Genomic DNA, 22,296 nt, shown 5'->3' on the forward strand with positions numbered 1-22,296 from the left:
TGGATTCCATGACTATTTGTCATAAGTTATAAAAACCACATTGTTAAAAAGAATTTGTTCACGAAAATGTACAGTATGAGACAACATAATAAAAATTTGTGTTACTGCTTTCACTAAGCAACAGTCTTAGTTTAGACTGACCGTGTTACTGATTTAGTTTGCCTTCTAAGTTATAACCAGTAATGTTCAGAGGTTTCTTTTTCTTGTTGAGCTGGTCACAAAAGTATAAGGCAGTCAGTCTCATGTGGCTTTCTGTCTCTCTGAGATATACTGGCATCACCCAAGATTTCAATAGCAGAAAACATATATAAAGTCACTGAGGGCAACACAGCTGATGAAAGGGCTGGAAGGAATATCCTGTGAAGAGTGGGTGAGGACTTCAGGTTTGTCTAGTTCACAGAAAATGAGGCTGAGGGGCCACTTCATTGCTCTCTACAGCCTTCCTAAGGAGCAAGAGTGGAGAGCTCTTCTTCCTGGTATCCAGTGACAGGACGTGTGGGAATGGTTCAAAGCTGCACCAGATGAAGTTCAGACTGGGCATTAGGAAGCACTTCTTTAATGAGAGGGTGTTTAAACACTGCAATAGGCTCCCTAGAGAGGTAGTTGAAGGCCCAAGTCTGTCTGTTGATGCCCCAAGAGGCATTTGAACAATGCCCTTGACAACATGCTTTAACTTTTGATCATCTGTGAATTGGTCAGGCAGTTGGACTAGATGATTGTTGTAGGTCACTTCCAACTGAAATATTCTATTCTATTCTATTCTATTCCTACAATATATGTAGGAGATTGAGTAACATTTGACTATTAAGACCACAGGATGCAATCAACTGCTTTAGTTCAAGTATTTAAAGATCTTGTTTCTATCGGTATCAAAATTATACTTCTTGGAAGATAATGAGCAAGACCATATCACAGTCTTGCCAAGAAGGTATATTAATTTAATCCATGCATCTTTCAATCAGACAGTGAAGCATGGGGTCTTGCATCCTTTATGTAAATCATTACATTAATGTATGTATATATGGTCATATTGAACATGAAAAGTACCATTTGCCAAACTTTATTAGGATAATATATTAATAGGTATTAATACACTAACTAATATGTTTTTAATGTGTAGCTCTAAAATTAATGTAATAACTTCATACTTTTATTGCAGGAAAACCTAGAATATGCAGCATTTATTTTTTTATGTTACAGTTGTTATATTTATCTCATACTAATTCCAATCCCACTATGTCGTTAATTGGAAGCTACAAAAACACCAAGAAAATCCATAACCAAAGACACATATCCAGCTGTACAACATTTTGAAAAGTAAACCAGAGATTAGTTAGGAATAGTTTTGTATAACCTCGATTTTACAAGACCAAGCTAAAACAAAATTTCATTTCATAACATCAAAGTAAAGTTCTATCTTGTTTTTTAATTATCTTCACCACACATACATAAAACTTTACTTCTTCCTGCTTTCCAAATGTCTGTCAGAATTTAGGCCTACAACCAATAGCTTGATCCCAAAATGTAAGAAAAAATTACGTATGTAAAATCTAAATTGAACTTTTGGGGGAAAAGAAATATCGGCAGTTGTGGAAAAGCAACTTCTAAGACAAAAAATAAAAGCACAATTTTTATTTTTTTAAACATTAATCACCAGTAATATAAACGTAAAACACTTACCCTCTTTGCTTATCTCTGCAATCGTAACCCATTCCAAGGTAACATGAAATCCACTTCCTTTTGTGTCCAATTCATCTTTTTCTACCCTAAGCAGCAGCACAGCTAGTGAATTTGTATCAGATTTTACAAATGAAACACTGTGTGCTATAATAAATGGACTTCCTAGTTCTTCATTAAACATAATCTAGAAGACAAAAATGTAGAAAAAAGTCAGACAGTTAAACCTGGAAGCCCTGATCTTTCACAGGAAGCAGTGAAAGGTTTCAGTGAATATCAAATTAGTAGCATTTTGCCTCACAAACCTCTCTGCCAATATGAATCCATGAATGTCACACATTTCTGGCTCCTCCTTCTGTAACTGTCAAAATACTATTTTCAAATTTTTTTAGTTACTATTGTTTATATTATACGATCATTATAAGGGTATATTAAGCAAAGCACAAAGATCCCCAAACCCATCTGCATTTTGGCTGTTTACTACCACATATGTGGCGGTACAACTGATCCATATGGATCCTGAGCACAACAGGATCCATAAACACTGTCTATCAACTGGGGAAACAGTCTCACGCTCAAGATGAAAATAGAGGCATTTCCCCAAGGCCCTCACTGCTTCTCTGGACACCCCAACATTCTGAAAATCTTTGTAGACCTTGACATGTGCAAACATGAAGATAAAAAGGTCCAGTGCATCACTGCCAGTGTTTAATTATCAAAAATAAGGGGAGGAGGAGTCTCTTTATTTGGCTACTATCTTTTGCAAAGAGATTCCATTTTCCTTATTTATGAAGTACTATGAAGGAGAGTAAAAAAGAAAAACCTATAATGAAATTAAGAAGCTGGGGTTAGAATTCTTTTAATTTTTATTTATACATACAGATAGGAAAAGTCCATCCAATATCTGATAGGCCAAGTAGATAAGTATTACCGCCATATTGAAAGGCTAATAAGCACCACTGTGAACATGAAATAATTAAACACAGAAGGACTCCACATTTTGTAGCACAAGATATTTAGTATTTGGTACATATAACAGGAAGTTTTAATTCTAGAAACTATGTATTTCAGCTTTTCTCAAAAAAGTATCCATTCAGAGAAACCACTGGGTGCTCTACATACTCAGGAAATCAATTTAAACCATGACAGAACCTCAACATATAAAGCTCATGTTTTTGTTACACTGACAACTCCAATGTAACTTGTAACTCCAACGTATCAGCATTCTCATACAGAACAGAATAAAAACCAGTTGGTATTTATTACCAAGCATCCAAAGAACAGGATGACCAATTTCCTTTACTAAACTCTCAAAAAGTGTAGGGAAAGGAGCTAACCCATCATCCTGAACTCTTCCACTTCACTATATACACCTATATTTCTGCCAGTAGTAGAACATCCTTGATTACTTAGGAAACTTCCCCCTAATTAAGAAAATAGATGCAAAGTGCAGGCATTTCATAACAGATTAATCTTTCATGAACAAAGAGGAGTGCACCACTGAACAGGAGAGTCACAGTTTCAGGTAGGAATGTAACTTATATTTGTTGTGTCCAAGGAGGATAACTAATACCATTATTAATGTAGAGATTACTTTGATATGGATACAAAAAATTGCTACTTATCAAGACTCCTTAAAAGAATTAATTATGTAAATAATTTAATCATAAGAAACATAAAATTCAGCATAAGAAACATACAATCAACAATTTTAATTTTAAGCACCAATTATTTTCCAGAGCTAAGTACACATTATGAAGAACGAGCCCTACAAGAGAGGTGGAAATAATATTGCTTAAACACTATACCTACTTTTAAAGTAACCCTCAGGGTTACTTATCAAAGCTTCTAACCGGCACTTCTGTTCAAGTTTTATTCTAGTCTTTGTGGACGTATTTTTAAAATGGGGTAAATTAAATGGTGAGTATTTCAAGCACAATTACACCCACTGAGAAAAACATCATGCAGACCAGAAACCTCGTAACTTAAAAATGAACGTAGTTTTTAGCTTGGTTGAGAATAATTTCAAACTTAAAAAAAAAATATATTATTCCACAGGCCAATGGAAAGACTAAACAATAAGAGGTGAAAAGTGGGGGAAGAATCCCAGACAGACACATATGAATGGAGAAAGGAGAAATGTTTTTCAGAAAAAGTTTAGCTAGATAAGCACCTAACCACCTTTTAGAAACACTCACTTTTACTTAGATTCCTCTTTAGTGAAAAGGCTGTTCCCTTTCAAAAACTTGAATTTCAGGTATTTTGTTTATAAAGAAATCATTTAGTAATTTAGAACACACTTCTGTATCAGTGATACAGAGTTACGATTTAAAGCTTAATTCTTCAGACATTACATACATGCAATTCTCATAAGAAATGTGACAATAAGAATTACTTGGTAGACATACAAGTCCTAAATATGTTATTGCAGGACTCACCTCCCACTTTTCAGATGCACTGTTTCCACGTTTGCCTGATTTAATTAAATACAGTCTTCCTGTACCATCAGAAAGGGTCACCTGTGTGGGGGATGAGAAGTGTATCGAGGCACAAAGGCGATTATCACACGCAGTCAAGTCTGAAGGCAGCCTGAAAACTTCTCTTGGTTTTTGTAGAGCAGTGTCCTATAAACAAACAGTCATGAACTAAGAGTCTGTGAGGTATTTATTAGTTTCAGTTAATATTACAGACAAACTAAGAATACCAAAATCTCAGCAGCAACGTACCAGCTTCTTTGTGCCATTAAGCATTTTTAGAAAGAAGTGGCTAGCAAGGGTAATTCCCACACATGTAGAAAAGGTGGTGGAATTTCAATAAATTGGTTTCTGTGAGTGTTCCCTAATTGATATTTCAGCACTCTTTTTTTCTTTCTATTTTACAGCATTAATTATATTTTGCATTAAATCAAGGTTTTTCATTTCTTTTCCCCTAGCATTCCCATATAATTAATCACTTACCTCATATAATTCTAGTCCCAGTAAAAATGTGGAGACTTAAAAATAAATTAACTTGGAGAAGAGTGGCTGGAAAGCAGCCCAGTGGAAAAAGACATGGGGGTGCTGGTCTACAGGTGCTGAACATAAGCCAGCAGTGTGCTCAGGTGGCCAAGAAGGCCAATGACATCCTGACCTGTATCAGAAATAGTGTGGCCAGTAGGACCAGGGCAGTGATTGTCTCCCTGTACTCAGCACAGGCGAGGCTGCATCTCAAATCCTGTGTTCAGTTTTGGGCCCCTCACTACAAGAAACAAGTCTGAAGTGCTGGACCACATTCAGCAAAGAACAACAGAGCTGGTGAAGGTTCTGGAGCACAAGTCTTATGAGGAGCAGCTGAAGGAGGTGGGGGTGTTTAGTCTGGAGAAAAGGGGGCTTAGGGGAGACCCTATTGGTCTCTACAACTACCTGAAAGGATGCTGTAGACAGGTGCGGGTCAGTCTTTTCTCCCAAGTAATAAGTGACAGGACAAGAAGAAGTGGCCTCAAGTTGCGCCAGCAGAAGTTTAGATTGAGTATTAGGAAAAACTTCCTCACCAAAAGGGTTGCCAAGCATTGGAACAGGCTGCCCAGGGAAGTTCGTGGAGTCACCATCCCTGGAGGTATTGAAAAGACATGTGGATGTGGCACTTACGGACATGCTTTAGTGGTGGAGTTGGCAGTGCTTGGTGATTCGTTGGACTCTATACTAAAGGTGATTTTCAACCCAAACAATTCTGTGATTCTACTACTCATCAGGATAACTTTATTTAGCATTCTCTTGCAGTGGCACACTGCAATCTTTCTTAAGCAAAACTACAGATAGTTTTTGAGCATGAATAAACAGACACTATAGTGAACAAATTGCGCAGATGATGTGATTCTCCAGTGAACAATAAAGATATGCAGATTTTTAAAAAATTATACATACCACTGTATTTTAAAAAAAAAAACCAAAAACCAGTATTTCCTTCTGTATTATCTTTAAACAAAACAGCCTGATTCAATAATAGTGCAAAATGAATGCTAGATAACCAATTTCGTCTTTATTTCCAGTAATTGTTCTCAGAAGTCCTGCTTTAGTCTTGTGATGTGTTCTTAATTTCCTGCTAATTCTAACAGAAAAAATGGCTTTCCTGCTGAAAATTTGATTTCCAACTATTTTCATTAAGTACAGCAGTATGTCTTCCAGGGTATCTTTTAGGGATTTTTCTTTATCTTGTGCCTTCACTCTCACATACAGCTCCTTCTCTGCTGAGTAAGGCTTTGTAACTCTGCTTGTTATTTGGTTCAAGGAATGCCAGCAATGTCACTGCCTTCTCAGGACTAAGATTTACCTACTTTTTTTGTGTTGAAGTAATCTCTGAATACCTAAGAGGCTTGTTGAGGAAAAAAACCTGATGTCCTAGTTAGGACAGCTGAGACCAGTTCATCACGGTATGGGTGTAACCCAAAACTGTGTATTCTATAGCCTTCCATGCCATTTCCCAGAAATTGTTAGCAGTAGAGGCCTGTAGATGTTCCTGTCGTCATACCCTTTTATGGAATTCCCCGCTCTGAGGGGAGGACTGAGCATTCCTGCCTGAACTGGAGAATATATAAACTTGGAGTTTTGGAACCTTTTTTTACCACTCCTGGGATCCAGAGGAAGACTGCATCTCATCGCTCTCAACCAGACTGAGACCACCACCCTCAACTGGACTGCAATCACCACTTTTGACCAGACTTCAACAGCTCTCCCACCAGCAGGTTTTTCCCCTCTCCCTTTACTTTGGACTCGGGGGGGGGGCAAGGAACACCACTTTGTTCATGCCCCAGGGTGCTGGGTTATACATTTGGGTTTTGTGGGTTAAGACCAATTGTTTGTTTGTATAATTGTACTTATTGTATTATTTTATTAAATTGTTATTCTGACTTATACTCTCTCTTTTGAGTTGAGTTCATTTCCCCTGCTGGTTAACTTTTAAACCAGCACACCTGACAAAATCTTTATGATTTGAAAAGAACTTGGCATCACAGCTTAAAAAAGACAGTCAGGACATCCTTAATCAGCAATACAGCTTGATCTGCTACTCATGATGTTGATCAGGCTGCAGTATTAAGAGAACAAATAAAATATTCTCACAGAAAAATATAAGAAGTAAACTGAAGATTCAGTAACATCACAGTCACATCTCTACAATCTCTCAAATAAATGAAATAGAACTTAATTCCTTTAAGTTTTTCAACTGAAATAATCAGCTGTTAAATAAAATGGGCTGGCAGTCTGTCACAAGTGGGGTCCCTCAAGGATTGGTACCAGGCCCCACACTGTTGAACATCTTCATAAATTATCTGGATGATGGGATTGAAAGCATCCTCACCACATCTGCTGATGATGCAAAACCGGGTGGTGACATAGACATGTTATAAGGGAGAGCCATCTGGCACAGAGAGCCAGTCAGCCTGGAGGAGTGGGATAGCAAGAACATTGTGAAGATAAGCAAAGACAAGTGCAAGGTCCTGCACCTGGACTGAAGAGCCCAGTACAGGCCAGGATCTGTGTGGGCGCACCAGGAGAAGTTTCATCTAGACATAAAAGAATTTTTTTAGAACAAGAACAATCTGTGACTGGAACAACCTCATCAGGCACATGGTAGAATCTCCCTTACTGGAGGTTTTCAAGATGTAACTGAACAGGGTGCTAGATAATCTCATCTAGGCTCCTTTTGCCAGGAAATCTATGATCTTTTGAGATCACTTCCAATCTGGGTTGTTCTATAACTCTAAAATAAACTCCACACCATATTCAGCACCTTGTCCCTTTCACTGATTCATAGACTTCAGGATCTGATTTGAAGACATCAAATAGGTCTTCCAGTGATAAGAAAACAAAGGAATTCTTGTTATGTCTTTTCTATATCTTAGATGAACATTTCTCACTGTTATTATCCTTTCCCCTCATCTCATAGACAGTTTATATATATATATATGTATCATAAACGAAACAAAATTAGATGCAATGGGTTTCATAGATATTTTACAAGCTAGTGTACCACTTGTATTTGAACAAATAAAGTCAACTCTGGAGAAAAAAACAACTGCCTGATTGGCCTTTAAAGATCAATATTTCCCTTTATAAACCCAATTTATCTTTTTAATCCAACAACAAAAAGACTATGTTGAGAACATAACTAGTGGTCATAGAGCTAACTAAACTATTTTCTGTTTTATTTCACTAGGCTAATTTCCAGTCAGCTGATCTACAACTATTTTTGAAGCTCCACAAATCAGAAACCTCTGTTTAACAAGGAAATTCCTCCCTTATTACTAAAATCTGCATTAGTGTCACAAAAAAAATGTATTTAAGTAGAAGTATATTTGTAAAAACAGAAAAACAGAATTTGAAAAATATTACAGGGACAGTTTTGAAGATATTTACAAGTATGCAAAAGGAAGCACAAACAGAAGAATATTTTTGTATTGAAAACCTGAGGGGGAAACAAGTAATTACTTTTGCCACACAAAATATGTCTTAGTCTCAGGCTCATCCTTAATTTAATAAGGCAAGAGACTAAGAAATAGCAGTGAAAACATAACAAACTAAATTCAGCTGCAAACTGGCTAATCATCTTCTGTCTCTCTATTTTCTCTCAAACTATCAGTAGCTTGGGTGGGGGAATAATCTGTATACATATCTACTTCTTGCAAAAGAAACTCACTTATTCTGCTCTGTGAAATAAGCAGTGAAAAATACACATACAAATCACCAACTCTAAAAGAGTACTTAGCACTTGGGTACGTGCATACGATACAGAAAGAGCACACTTGTGAATGCAAAGCACACCGTGGTCTCATTTGTTGAGAATCCAGCATTCGAGGGGATTTCAAATCCTTCACACTTTCCAGATGTTAGTAACATCAGATGTGCATTTAACACATGTTCAAAGGTAAGCAAGAGAAATTGGATTTGGGTAAGTACCATTTTAATAAGCAACAGGAAAAAAAGACCAGATGACAAGCAGATAGCCTGCTTGCCTTTTGGGCCTCCTTGAATTCATATTAGAGATTACTGTGTGCTACATAAAGGTTATGAAACCTGCAATGGAAAATATGCAAATTTGATTTTTAATTATTGGAAGCATTCAGGGTCTGTTTGTAGATTCAGTTGTATCATTACACCCCTTGAACTATTTTAATGATTTTAACACATTCAGTAGGGGAGAATGAAAGAATTAAAATGAAAAAAAAAGCGAAGAGACCAAACCCGCAACCCAAAAAAATATCACACAAACACTAGAATATCAAGAATTTTGGCTTACTCATATTTTACTTAATTTTTAGATTTCACTGAAAGGAGTCTTTTCTACAATGAAGTTGTTCCATGGTAACTAGCAATGACTACTGAGCCTAGGAAAAAAAAGTCAAAATCCCATGTATCTTACCATGAAAATAAGCAGCAGCATTCCTCTTGACAGTGATTTACAGGGCTATATTATATAACATTACAGAAGACCACATGTTTGTTAGCCTTCAAGTGAATCTTAACAGTAAGCTTCAAAGAGTTTTGGATGCAATTAGAAAAAGAATTATCTACTCCTTTGTCTTCAAAGCTCACATCAGATTTATCAGCACTGAGCGGGAATTTCAGAACTCAATAGATCTGAAAAAATGAAAAATAATCTTCACTACAAAGCCCTTCTCTCAATAGGCAAGAAAGGAAATGCTCTTATTCACAAACTTTTTGTACAATAATTTAACCCTAGGCATTTATTAGAACAGTTCTTAATCTCATTCTGATGATGAAAAGGATGGTCTTCCTTGAAGCTGAAACAAAACCTGCCCTCAAAACCCTTCTGTGTCAGATTTGCTTTGTAACTTACTGTTTCTTTGTTTACCAGCTTGTTAACCAGTGTTAATAGTAATTCCCTGCTTCAGAAGTACGAGGGGATAGTGATGTTCTATAGTCATGCATTTTACTAGCAAGAACTGGCTAAAACAACTTCTGCAATTTTAGCAGAACTCAGGTTTACTCACTGCAATTAGGTTTAAATGGCAGCAACACGGTTTCTTTAAGAAAAAACTAGGTACAGCTTCTTGTCAGACTCAGTTTTTCATCTCTCTTCAATTCCTACAAAGATTCTTCCTTTGTTTAACTATTTTTCACTCCCAAGTCTCTCTCTTACCTTTTGCATTGGCCTTCAATTCTCGCTTTGCCCACCTCTACACTGCTTGACAGTGCCCTCTGCTTCCTTTTGGCCTCTGTTGTTCCATTCATCTATTCCAGATTTCATCTGGATGCCTTTGCTATTACAACTACCCCTTTGCTTTAAGTAGTTCATTTGCCTCACCTGCCTATGGCACTAATCCTGATTTTGAGCCTTTGAAGAAGCCCAGGTTTCAAGTTTGTATAAAAATTCTGAGCAAATGGTTCCTCCACAGGCAAAGTCAGGCAGACCAAGCCAGGCTGTGCAGGTACAAGAGGCAAAATGTAAGACACAGGCTTAGAAAGTCTCTCTACTGTTCCTGACTCCCCCATGCCAGGTCCCGTTTAAGTAAGCATGTCTTACCGTCATAATTAAGTAGTAACATTTTACTTAGTTTCTTTGGCATGCCTGTAAGACTTAAATTTTTTAAGTTGCATTAAGAAATTGTATTGTTCCAAAGACACAAAAAGTTTGTCATGCTGTCCTGGTTTTGGCTGGGATAGAGGTAGTTTTCATACTAATGCTTTGTTCTGGATCTAGTATGAGAATAATGTTGATAACACACTCATGTTTTGGTTGTTGCTAAGCAGTGCTTTCCCCAAGTCAAAGACTTTTCAGTTTCCCATGCTCTGCCCATGAGGAGGTACGCAAGAAACGGAGACAACATGGCCAGGGCAGCTGACCCCAACTGGCCAAAGGGATATTCCCTACCATATGGAATAATGCTCAGCATATAAACCCAGGGCAACTGTCCAGCAGGGACCAATCGCTGCTCAGGGTTGGGCTGGGCATTGGTCAGCAGGTGGGGAGCAACTGTACTGTTCATCACCTGTTTTTCCTTGGGGTTTATTTCTCTCGTTCTGCTACCATCCTTTTCATTATTATTTTTGTTGTTATTATTATTATTAAATTTTACTTTATCTAAATTGCTAAACTGTTCTTATCTCAACCCACCGATTTTACCTTTCTGGTTCTTCTTCCCATCCTACTGGAGATGGAAGAGGGGAAGTAAGCAAGCAGTTTCATGGTGCTTAGTTTTCAGCTGGGGTTAAAGCATGATACTTAGTGTACAAACACGTGATATTGCATAAAGGATTTAAAATGAAAATGAATTTTCCAAGGAAAAGACAGGGAATGAGAAAAGACAAAATATACCAAAAAAGAAAGGAAAAATAAAAAACATGTCATATGGCAATTCCCACAAAATAGCAATAACAAATACAAAACTTTATATGAAAAATCAAAATACCTAGGCATTTGACACATCTCTCTAACTGTGAAAAAATGTCCATACCCTGCACTCTGAATAACAAAGAGACAAGTATTTAAAACCCTGAAACAGAACACTAAAAGATTTTGTTATTCTTTACTTTATCTGCTTCCTTATTCTGACTTATTTTAAACAGAATTCCCACATTGTGTCTGGTGCCACTAACAGTTGTTCTGAATTGAAGCTAACTGAAAGTTATGGAAACAGTATTCCACAGCTAATTCTTCTTGGAATTCAAAAAGATGACAAAAAGATGATTCGAAAAATATAGACATCACTTAGGGTTTTAATTAAGCACGAAAAGAGTTCCTGGCACAATTTCTTCATTTGATTATTTGGAAAAAAAAAAGAAACAAAGTTGTCTTTGCAAGAAGAGCTTAAGGTCAAGAAACCAAATCCAAGTATTTAACTGCTAGAGGAGAAAACTTTGAGTATTTTCCAGCTATATTCAAGTACTACAAACAACAAGCAAACAACGTTGAGTCAGATGCAAAAAAATGCCCAACCAAAAAAACCCAGCTCAGTAATCCTGTCACTACTCTACCCATTGGGTCTTTAAAGCAAAGTATCAATCAATGCTTCTTATTGAATGAAAGAAGTCCAACAGCTGTAACAGCAGAATGTTAAAGCTATTATACAGCATTTCCAGCCAAATTAGGGTAACAACTTCCTCAAGTTGGTATAAAAAAACCCCACCCGAATACTCATCAACCAACACTGAAAAACTGCTCATGTTGATCACTTTTCTTTTTTCAATTATGTGTGATTTTGAGCAAGCGGCAAGGTATTACAAACACTTTTTGCCTTCACAGATGACATCCTTCTAAACACCTAAGTTGCAAGGATAATTCATGCTTTATGGATAACACACACACTGTTATATTAGAATCAAAGTTGCAACAAAAATAAGAAATAAAACTGGAAATAATGTGTTAGCCTATGTGTTCTTTCACTCTGGATTTAGGATGAACTTGTTAGCCTGTTCAATCTTCTGTTTTAACGAAGACTGAAATTAATTTTAATTGTAAGCTATACTTGGCCAAAACCAATCTTACTTGTAATATACATTTGACTAATATATGACCAGGCACATTTGTAATGGGACACCTTGTTGATGTTTCTGAACACATATTCCTTTTCATACATATGCAAACATGTTTCCTTTGCAAAACAGCACTCTACTGTGTATTAGGACACAAGATAGTGCCTATTTATTTCACAGTTTAATCAGTTTTATTTCCCAGTTCAGGTGGAACTGAAACTTGTGACAAGACATTAATCAAGTGCCATTATCTTGAAATTGGTTCTGAGGAAGAATATTTCTTATGTCAATTCACTGCCTGTTGCAAAATCCTTTATCTGCTAAGAAATAATTTTACACACACAGTGCCCTCCTAATAAAGGAATGTAGTGGGTGTCTGTGTTGTGAAGGCAGGGGGGGCCTGCAGAGGTGGCCTCAGTGGGGAGGGGCCAGGGCTGTCCCATGCCACATACAGCCACTTCCAACTGGCTCCACGGGAGTCACCATCGGGCACAGTTGAGCCTGTCAGCCAAGACGGTGGTGGGGAGCAGAGGTTTGCCTGCAGCTGTCCCCCTGCAGCCCACAGAAAACAAAAGTGAGGCAGATATTCACAAACCTCTGTGTCTTATTTTCTCCCCATCTTGTTGAACATGGGGAGTGAGAGATTCTCTGGGTGGATATCCAGCAGCAAGCCAAGGTTAACCAACCTCAAGGATAAAACACAAAAAATGAGATTGTGATAAGCAGAAGGCTTTCCCTGGCAAGTTCCTTTCTTTTAGGTGTTCCTACTAGGAATCCAGATGAGTTCAAAAGATTTGGAAGAAGTCCTAGAAGATTATTTTGCCTCAGTAAGAGTCTGCCAAAGGCCCCAACTGCTTCTATATTCTATGAAAAGCAAAGGAACTTTTCAAATTCAGTGATTTAAAAAAAAAGTTTATTCTTACCAGAGTCACTGACAGATTCATAATCCTTCCAAACTGATCAACATAGTAGACATTATCCTGGTACCAGGAATCAAGGTGAAGATAATTATACATGCCAAAAGCACGCATGTGGTCAAGGGTATATTGATCATCATGAAGTTGCACTTCTGCTACAGCTGGAGGGAAAAGAAAAAGACTATTTTAACAATTACTTATTTACAAATTAATTATTTAAAATTCAAACTAATAATTTAAAAATAATGATTCCATTTTCATTCCATAGGTCTGCTTTATTTTAAAAAAAATACATTACATATACATAGTTTAAAATTTCACCATAAAGTTGGAAAGAAAGTCATCCACCCTGAAGGCCACTGCAAGTCATTGGCTTTGATCGTGTAACAACTCCTTCCATTTACAGTGGTCTGTTGTGGTGGCTTCACCCTGGCTGGAGGCCAGATGCCCTCTGAAGCCATTCTGTCATTTCCCTCCTCAGCTGGACAGGGGAAAGGAAAATATAACATAAGGCTCATGGATGAAGATGAACACAGGGAGGGATCACTCACCTATTACTGTCACAGGCAAAACATACTCAACCTGAGGAAATTAGTTTAATTTACTGCCAATCAGAGCAGGATAATGAGAAATAAAACCAAATCTTAAAATACATTCCCCCCCCTCTTCTTCCCTGGCTCAATTTCACTCCCATTGGTCTCTCCCTCCTCTCCTCCAGTGGCACAGGGCGACAGGGAATGGAGGTTGTGGTCAGTTCATCACACCTCTCTGCTTCTCCTTCCTCCCCATTTTCTTCCCCTGCTCCAGCATAGAGTCCCTTCCACAGGAGACAGTCCTTCACAAGCTTCTCTAATGTGAGTCCTTCCCACAGGCTGTAGTTCTTCACAAACTGCTCCAGAGTGGGTCCCTTCCACAGGACCCTCAGGAACAGACTGCACCAGCGTGGGTGCCCCATGGGGTCACAGGTCCTGCCAGCAAACCTGTCCCAGCATGGGCTCCTCTCCCCCTTAGTTCACAGGTCCCGCCAGGAGCCTGCTCCAGCATGGACTTTCTGTGGCATCACAGCCTCCTTTGGGTGCATCCACCTGCTCCAGCATGGGGTTCTCCACAGGCTGCAGATGCATCTCTGTTCCACTATGGACCCCCATGGGCTGCAGGGGCAGCCTCACCATGGTCTGCACCACAGGCTGCAGAGAGATCTCTGCTCTGGCACCTGGACTGCCTCCTCCCCATTCCTTCTTCACTGACCTTGGGATGTGCAGAATTGTTTCTCTCACAGTCTCGTTTCTCTCTCTGGCTGTGGTTGTTCTTGTACAGCAATTTTTACCCTTCTCAAATACATTATGCCAGAGGTGCTACCACCATGGCTGATGGGCTCATCCTTGGCCAGCAGTGGGTCCATCCTGGAGCTGGCATTGGCTGTGCTGGACATGGGGGAGCTTCCAGCAGCTTCTCACAGAAGCCACCCCTTGTAGCCCCCCTGCTACCAAAACCTTGCCATGCAAACCCAATACACCTATCCTGTCTCTTACCAGCATGTGTTGAATTACAGTTTATCAATAACCCTCACAAGATGAAACACATATGCAACAACAATGTAAAACCAACTTCTAAGTTTGTACATGGTTTGTACAGTAAGGGAAAAAAAAAATTCTGCTCTACAGTAACTCCAGAAAATAGCAAGCAAAAGAAATATAACTACATATAACTACATGGCTTTCATAGTCTTAATTTCTGAACGAAGTTATGAACATTTGCAAGGCAAAAGATTAAAAGAGTACAAATCAGTATTAATTCATGGTAATTAAAAAAATAACAACCAAAAAAAAAATCAAAGCCAAAAACCTCCTATGTCCCTAGTACTCCCACTGAGGCTGAAATCTTCAGGAATGTTCAACATAATGCCAAAATTTCAGGTTAAGTTTTTCTAATTGAAAGAGGCTGCAAAGAATGGCTGTTCACTAGAACAGTACCTTCTTAAGGCAGGAAGTATGCCACCTACAGTCATCCACCTGAGCAAGATTTTTCCAAACAGAAAACCTCTACTCAACTAACAGTAGTCAAAACTAGGTTATCTTTCAAAGACTAATCAGGTTTTTATTTAAATTATCTGCAGCTCTTTTTTTCCTATTCCCTATCTATGCAGAGATCAAGCAGCTGTAGTCCCAACATCTTAAAATACATTAGCAGAGGTCTAGTCCATCCTTCTGCAAATAATAGATAGACCAGAACTCCATTTCACTCTCCACTAGTTATCCCAGGATCCTTAGCTTTCCTGCAGAAAACTTATCTTGAACTTCACACAACAAGCAAAATTCTTTAGAAAGCTATAAGTAAACTCTCTCAGTCCATGATGATTAGCACTCAAGCCCAGAGAATGGGGAAAGCACATCAAGGCTAATTCCTTTCATAGCAACAGTTCACAGTTATTTTAGTTCCTAATCATCCAACTTCTGTTTTCTTCTCTTTTCTGCTGAAAAACAGAGCAAGGAAATATTTCCAGCATTTCACTTCCATCTCATCCCATAAGAGGGACCACTCACAACTCTGTGCAGCAGCACTCATCTTAGATTTCCTAAACTCTTCTATAGCACCCACTTAAAACCTACCGAAGCAGAAGTAGTTTACTCCGCTCTGTCAGAACACCAATTACTGCAAAGAGCTGTTCATTTGGCAGTGCCACTGCACAGCTATCACAAACCCAACAATCAGACAGTCACTAGATGGCTCAGAATTGACCCCATTAGAGACACTGGCTATTAACATAAAAGTGGTTTCAGGAAACTATGCAAGATTATACTGCCTGATTAATAAAAAATCCAGTCATACTACACAAAATGCTTTCAAAATGACAGTATAATTAGCAATTAGTCTCCTAATCACTGTTGATATTTGCAAACCAGCAGTATTAATTCCACTCAGCTCAAATCATTATTCATATTCACCACACAGGAGGGATTTCCGTACTTTTGCAATTAATAAATTACTGTTCCACAAGCTATGGCCCTTCAAAACAAGCTAGGATATTAACAAAGGAGTGAGAAGAAAATACACCTTTGTCATAATGGCAAAGACTGCTACCCATTCCCATTTCTATTTTAACTAATTAGAATATTTTACAGTAAATTACACTGTAAAAAAACTTAAAAGAATATATTGTGAAAGTGCATTTTAAAGCTGTTTATATAATCAAGGTTTATCATAAGATATTTTTCCCAACAGGACAAGAGATGACAAGACATGAACATTCTGTAAACAATTAAAGACCAAAAGAAATATAATGCAGGATAATTATTTTCAGTGAAATCAAGCACATGTCATCTACTTTGTGCATAGCTACATTAACTGATCTTCTGAAATTAGAATACACATGCATAAACACAAAGATTTTTAGCATAAAAATCCTAAAATTGTAAGGCTTCCTTTCACCACTTCTCCCTCCCCACTTCCCTAGATATGTTGCTCCTGTCAGAACTGCAACTAAAACACATACAAATAGTAAAACCAGTCCAAATTAGATGAATGTATAACTTTTCACAAAAATTATGGGAACAATATACTATTGATTAGCTGATTGTAGTGTTATGAACTTTATAAAAGCTGGAAGAACATGAATAGATTCTCTGTCCTTGAGTTTTCCAGCCTGTAGTCCTAATAAGCCCTGAATAATAAGGGGGGGTCAGGAACAGGAGATCCAAATCCCTTGTATTATTGCAATATGTAATTAATTCCACATAAACAGAAGTCAGAGACTATACAATTTGTAGGCGATTTTAAACCAGGAAATCAATCAAAGGTATACTGTCCTGTCATGAAACATTTCAAATGAGGTTATCAACTGCTTTCAGAATGTATCACACATATATGTTCCATATATGTCAAGATGAAGCAATTAAAGAACCTATTCCATCCTCCATTAACTGAAACCCATATTGTGATCAAGTGAAATCTGTGCACAGCTGCCATCTGCTATCACATACCATGTGCTCAGATAGCTTATATAGGAGATTCTACACTAGGATGAAGTTCATTCCTTCCTTTTTACAGCCTTCAAGGTTTCTTGATGGTCCTTGGAAAAAAGAAGAGAAAACCAACAGAGCTGAGTGAAAAAAAGTAAAGGACAAAAGAAAGAAGAAATGAAGACTTTTACTGAAGTAAATTCAGAGAAAGATAAGTTAATATAAATGGAAAATAAGAAATACTTCAATCAGATCATCACCTTATTCAGTCTCACAGTTACACAGTTTTGCAGGTTTTTATTTGGGTTTCAGTCAGGATTTTTTACTGGTTTGTTGCTTCATTTGGGGGGACGGTTGTTTGTTTTGGTTTAGGGTTTTTGTTTGGGTTTTTGGGGTGGGAGTTTTTTGTTGTTTATTTGCTTTTTAAGAGTCAGACTAATTAATTCAGTAGCTTCAGCTGTTTGGGTTCAATTAAGAAACAGCAGTCAAAGGCAGGTATTCAACAGAATGATACATGGCCTCTTTCAAATTTCTGATAAATACACTAATAACTAATAACTGCACTGCTAAAACCCTAGAAAAAAAAGAAAATATAGAAAATATACAAATTAAACCTCAGCTTTTAATATTATTTCCCAACAACCCTAGTTTGGTGGGATATTTTGGACCAGTACAAAGAAAAACACAATTTGAGAAAAGTAGCATGGTTATCTCCAGTTCCATGCTTTAAAAAGTCATTTGACTCAAAATAGTTCAAAGATAATTAAGCAAAGATTTTCACTCACAATGCCTTTACTTAAAAGCAAAAGCACTAAATACAAAGCAATTCAAAACAATCAACAGAAGTAGTAACATATCCCTAACCTAACTGCTATAATAAAGTCCCTAACTGGATATTATAATCATTATTGCTCTGCACTGCAAAAAAAAAAAAATCTCTGAATGAAGAACGCTATCAACAAACTTATACTTTAAATGAATAGAGAAGTCTTACATTTGCCATCAGACACATCCCCCACCACAGGCCCTCCATTTTTAGATGTTTTACTGAATACACCAAAGCAACTTTACAATACAGCCAAAGATGCAAAGTAATTATATCAGCATATTTTGTGGCATCAAATATATGCTTGCATGTCATGCCTTGTTTTGCAATGCCACCCAGTGGAAGCAATTTTGTATTTCATACATGCTGATCTACTGGTGGAAGAGATAGTTTATTTTCTAGTATCAGCATTCAAAGATCCTTCTAACCCTGCATTAATGCTTTCTTTTTTAATTTAAAAAAATATTTTTTTTATTGTTAATGGCAGTGTCATCTCATTGCTGTTGTTGAGTAAAAGTACAAGGCTCCTTTAATCTACTGCAATAAGTATGTTAATAGAAAAAAACAAAAACAAACCTGACTAATGAACAGGTAGCTTGCTGAAAACAAGCACGGGCTGACGGACACCATGTAACGAACTGGTTTTGCCTGATGAAGTTATTTACACAGGTGTGAATTCAACAAGATCCAAAAACTAGCAAGGCATTTGTTAAAGTATCACTATAGCAATGCCTCGATTGACTATAGCTGGCACTGACTTGTCCCAGCTGCAAGAATCATTTTCTTTAACAGCAGTTCCAAGGCAGAACCTGCCTCTACATTATTTTTTTTCCCCTCAAGAAATAAAAGTTCAACAAAACAGATACACACATGCCTGAGACACAAACCTTTATGAACTACAGCTGTAAATGTCTGCAAGAGCTCACAATTCCATACTATTTCCCATACATTAAGACTTTTTTCTACATTTAATTTTTCAAATGAAAATGGAAAATGAAAATATCCAAGTGTTTGAAACATATCAGTGCCTTTTGCTCCATAAAACTTCATTACAAAGCTCAATGCAAATACAATGTTTGAAAATAAGTTATGGAAATAAACTAAAAAAAAAAGTAAGGAGAAAGAGAGACAAAATTTAGGATGAGGAGTTAGGAATTAAAGGCACAATAGTGTGAGACTCATTACTAGCTGAAATAAGTTACCAGGATGAGAGATGAGACAAGAAATGACTGTGAAAGTTTAGAATTAACTAGGGCAGAATGGGTAGGAGTAAGGAAGAAATAAAAGAACATGCAAATCATAGTATTTAAAGGGGAAGGAAGGGTATCAGAATTCCCCCATTCTTCTTCTCTGTGACCATACATTTTAAGAAATTCACTAGAAAATTCCCTTGTACCACAGATCAAATAAATAAATAATTTAAAAAAATTTATTTTGGTGTCAGTTGCACATCTGACAACTGCAAATTCCTGGCAACCACAGTTTGACAGCTGAAGGCAAATTAGAACTGAATACTAAGCTGAACACAATGGTCAGAAAACGAAGCTCACTGTTGTCCACATGAACATGACAATCACCACAAGTTGTCACACAGTACCACATTCTGCTATCTACCTGCTCCAGTGGTAGAACCCTGCATCAATTCCATATGGCAATTTTTTTTATTTTATTTTATACCTAGCAGTGAAATTAATAAAAATAGATAAACATAAAAACACAGATACAAATATTGACAAAAAAGATTGATACTTTAAAACTTAATATGTAAGTTTGTAATAACATTGCATAAATACTTCAACTACAGCTGAGATAAAACTCAGTTTTACTTAAGAAGGAGCACCTATTTCTATTTATTGTCATGTATTTCAATTACTCTAAACCTCACATATTCCTCTTACTGCCATAAAATTTGGGATGCCACACAGGCAGAACTTCAAATCTCAGGTCATTTGAGACAAGCACTCAAAAAGTATTTTCCTGGAAAACAAACAAAAAACTCAACAGCCTTTTTAGATTAATCTTCCAGCCTTTTAACATTAATCTTCCAGATTCTACTACCATATTTGTTCAAACAGTTGTGAGTAAAATCAGAAATAATCATGCTGATAGAGTTACTAAATATTTGACATTTCTTTTAGCTTTTGTATTCAGTCTCACTTTGAGGAAATCAAATCAAACTTTTCACACAGTGACAATTATTAATTTAATAACCCACAAACTACCAAGTTCTTCATCATGTTCCAGAGGCTTTGAATCTGCTCACAAATGTGCTGGAAAGTAGAAATTCTTGGCCTTTTCACACAGTATTAGTTTCTTCTCACATGCCATAATTTGAAAAAGTCACAGCCTCCACATCATTCATGGTCTCTACAACTCAGCCCATTTCTCCTGTACAACATAAAACCCAAGTTTTGGAAGGAAACCCTCAATTTAACACATCTGTAGACCACTGACACCGGGAAATAAAAAGTTCAGGTACAGAACACCTCTGCACTGTGAAGAAACTGCCTTGAAAGAAGCAGAAAAAAAACATCAAGGAGGAAGAGGCAGCTTGAAGGCCTAAGAGCAGGCCAAAAACAAAACATCTAGAAGACAGCTATAAGGTCTGATATACTTCCTGCTACTAACTTCCAAACACAACAACAGCAAAACCTTTCCACTGTCCAGAGGACCTATATCTGTACTTATATATACATACACACACAGAGAACAGAATAAGTCAGTTAATGTTAATGAGTCTGTAGGACAGATTAAGTAAGTTAGACTGAAATGAGTCAGGGTTTTTGTGCTGTGAGAAATGGGGAAAGAAAATACAGTCACACATACCAATTCTCTATCACACCAGTTACTGCAACTATTATTTAAAATGTCTGAATGAACAAGAACTGAGTAGATCCACCTGTCCATTAGCAACTCCATCATTTGTGTATTATAATGAAAACCTGTAAATCCTCACACTTTAGAACAGGTGCACAACTGACTAGCCAAGAACCACAAAGCTTGTTTGATCATAGGCAGAACATCAAATAAGGGACAAACTAAAAGACTGCACCTACGCTATGCCATTGCCACCTTTGACACAACTGTAGCACGCCTCCACACAACTACATTGGACTCTTTTGAAAGGTGACACCTAAATCAGTCTTACAGTAAAATTGTCAAAATATCTAATAAAAAAGTTACTCGTTAGATTTTCCACTCCCACCATAGACAGTACCACCTCGGTTTGTTCCCTTGTCCTTCAATACACAATTTACCTACAACGTCCATCTTACTGCAGACAATTCAGAGTGGCAAACATACCTCTCCGGTCCACTACTGATACAATGTACTCAACACAGCTAAAGTAACATATAATGGGTAACTCTGTAGACAAGTATATTGTCCAGTAAATATATAGAGACAGCAATTAGTATATTACAGTCTCAGCATTATTAAAAAAACCAAAAAACTAATTCATCCACCTTACAAAAGACTTAAATTTCACGAATCACTAAACGCACAGTGTTGAGAGATTTCAAGGGGCATGTTGCAGGCACATATTCAACAGGACTTAGCACTAATGTACTCCTCAGTGAATTAGCCTATTAATGGAGCAGCATCTAAAATACTGATGATGCTTGGCAGAAAAAGCAGGGCATAGAATGTATAGCCTGAGGATCCACCTCTGAACTGTGGGCAGAGCAAGAAAGAAAAACAGCTAATTTGCTGAAGTTCGTATAAGATATTAATTTCACGTGCATTTATCTAAATTCCACATTCTCCGTTCACACTCCACCCTGAACTACCTCAGGTGGTCATCAGCCTCAGCTCGTCTGCACAACCCAAGAACAGATTTAGCACAAGGCTTTCCTCACCCATTTAGAAACTAGCCCAGACTTCCAGAGGCAGGGAGCTGCGAGGCAAAGATCTGACAGAGACCTCGGCCCACCATGAACCCACCCGAAGCTGAGGAGAACGGACACCACTGCCAAACCGCAGCCACTTATACCGAGAGAAGCCGATCGGTCCCTTGAGCCCCCACGGGGCTCCAGCGGGACGGGCTGTGCCAGCTCAGGGCACCTGCACCCAGGGCCGCTGCCGGGCCGCGCCGCACCGCCGGGGGGACGAAGGGAAAGGCGGGCGGATCCGGCCTCCTGTGCTGCCCAAGGGATGCCCGGCAGGATCAGCCCCAGGCGGGATCAGCCCCGCGCCGCGCCCGCCCCGCACCCGCTGCTCACCCGCGTCCAGCCCCAGCTGGTAGCAGGCCAGCGGCTCCAGCGACAGCTTGTACCCCTCGAACTTGGGGTCCAGGAGCAGGCGCTTTGCCTGCAGAGAGCAGTGAGCGGCGCCCGCCATCCCGCGGCTCTGGAAAAACTTCGGGAAGCGCCGCCAACTCCGCGGCCCGCGGGTAACGCGCGGGAGACGCCGCCGAGCTCCACGGGAAAGGGGGTGCGCGGGAGCCGCGG

The 22,296-nt window shown here is 38.2% G+C and overlaps 1 protein-coding gene across 3 annotated transcripts in view; it reads right to left on the reverse strand.

Annotated features, from left to right (window-relative positions):
- Positions 1–22,268, reverse strand: part of NUDCD1 (NudC domain containing 1) — a 36,090-nt gene extending 13,822 nt beyond the window's left edge. The window contains exons 1-5 of one of the 3 annotated variants that reach the window (XM_017806502.1): positions 22,069–22,166; positions 17,044–17,132; positions 13,070–13,224; positions 4,116–4,301; positions 1,681–1,864 (exon numbers count right to left, since the gene is read on the reverse strand). In XM_017806502.1, coding sequence (XP_017661991.1) covers positions 1,681–1,864; positions 4,116–4,301; positions 13,070–13,177 — 478 coding nt within the window. In that variant the 5' untranslated portion in view covers positions 13,178–13,224; positions 17,044–17,132; positions 22,069–22,166. Of the gene's footprint in view, positions 1–1,680; positions 1,865–4,115; positions 4,302–9,072; positions 9,291–13,069; positions 13,225–17,043; positions 17,133–22,068 lie in introns of those variants that run through there. The other 2 variants (XM_017806501.1, XM_017806503.1) reach the window with 2 other exon arrangements.
- Positions 22,269–22,296: the final 28 nt, after the last annotated feature.

Source organism: Lepidothrix coronata, unplaced genomic scaffold (assembly GCF_001604755.1).
Source record: "Lepidothrix coronata isolate B3197 unplaced genomic scaffold, Lepidothrix_coronata-1.0 Scaffold15, whole genome shotgun sequence".
NCBI lineage: Eukaryota > Metazoa > Chordata > Aves > Passeriformes > Pipridae > Lepidothrix > Lepidothrix coronata.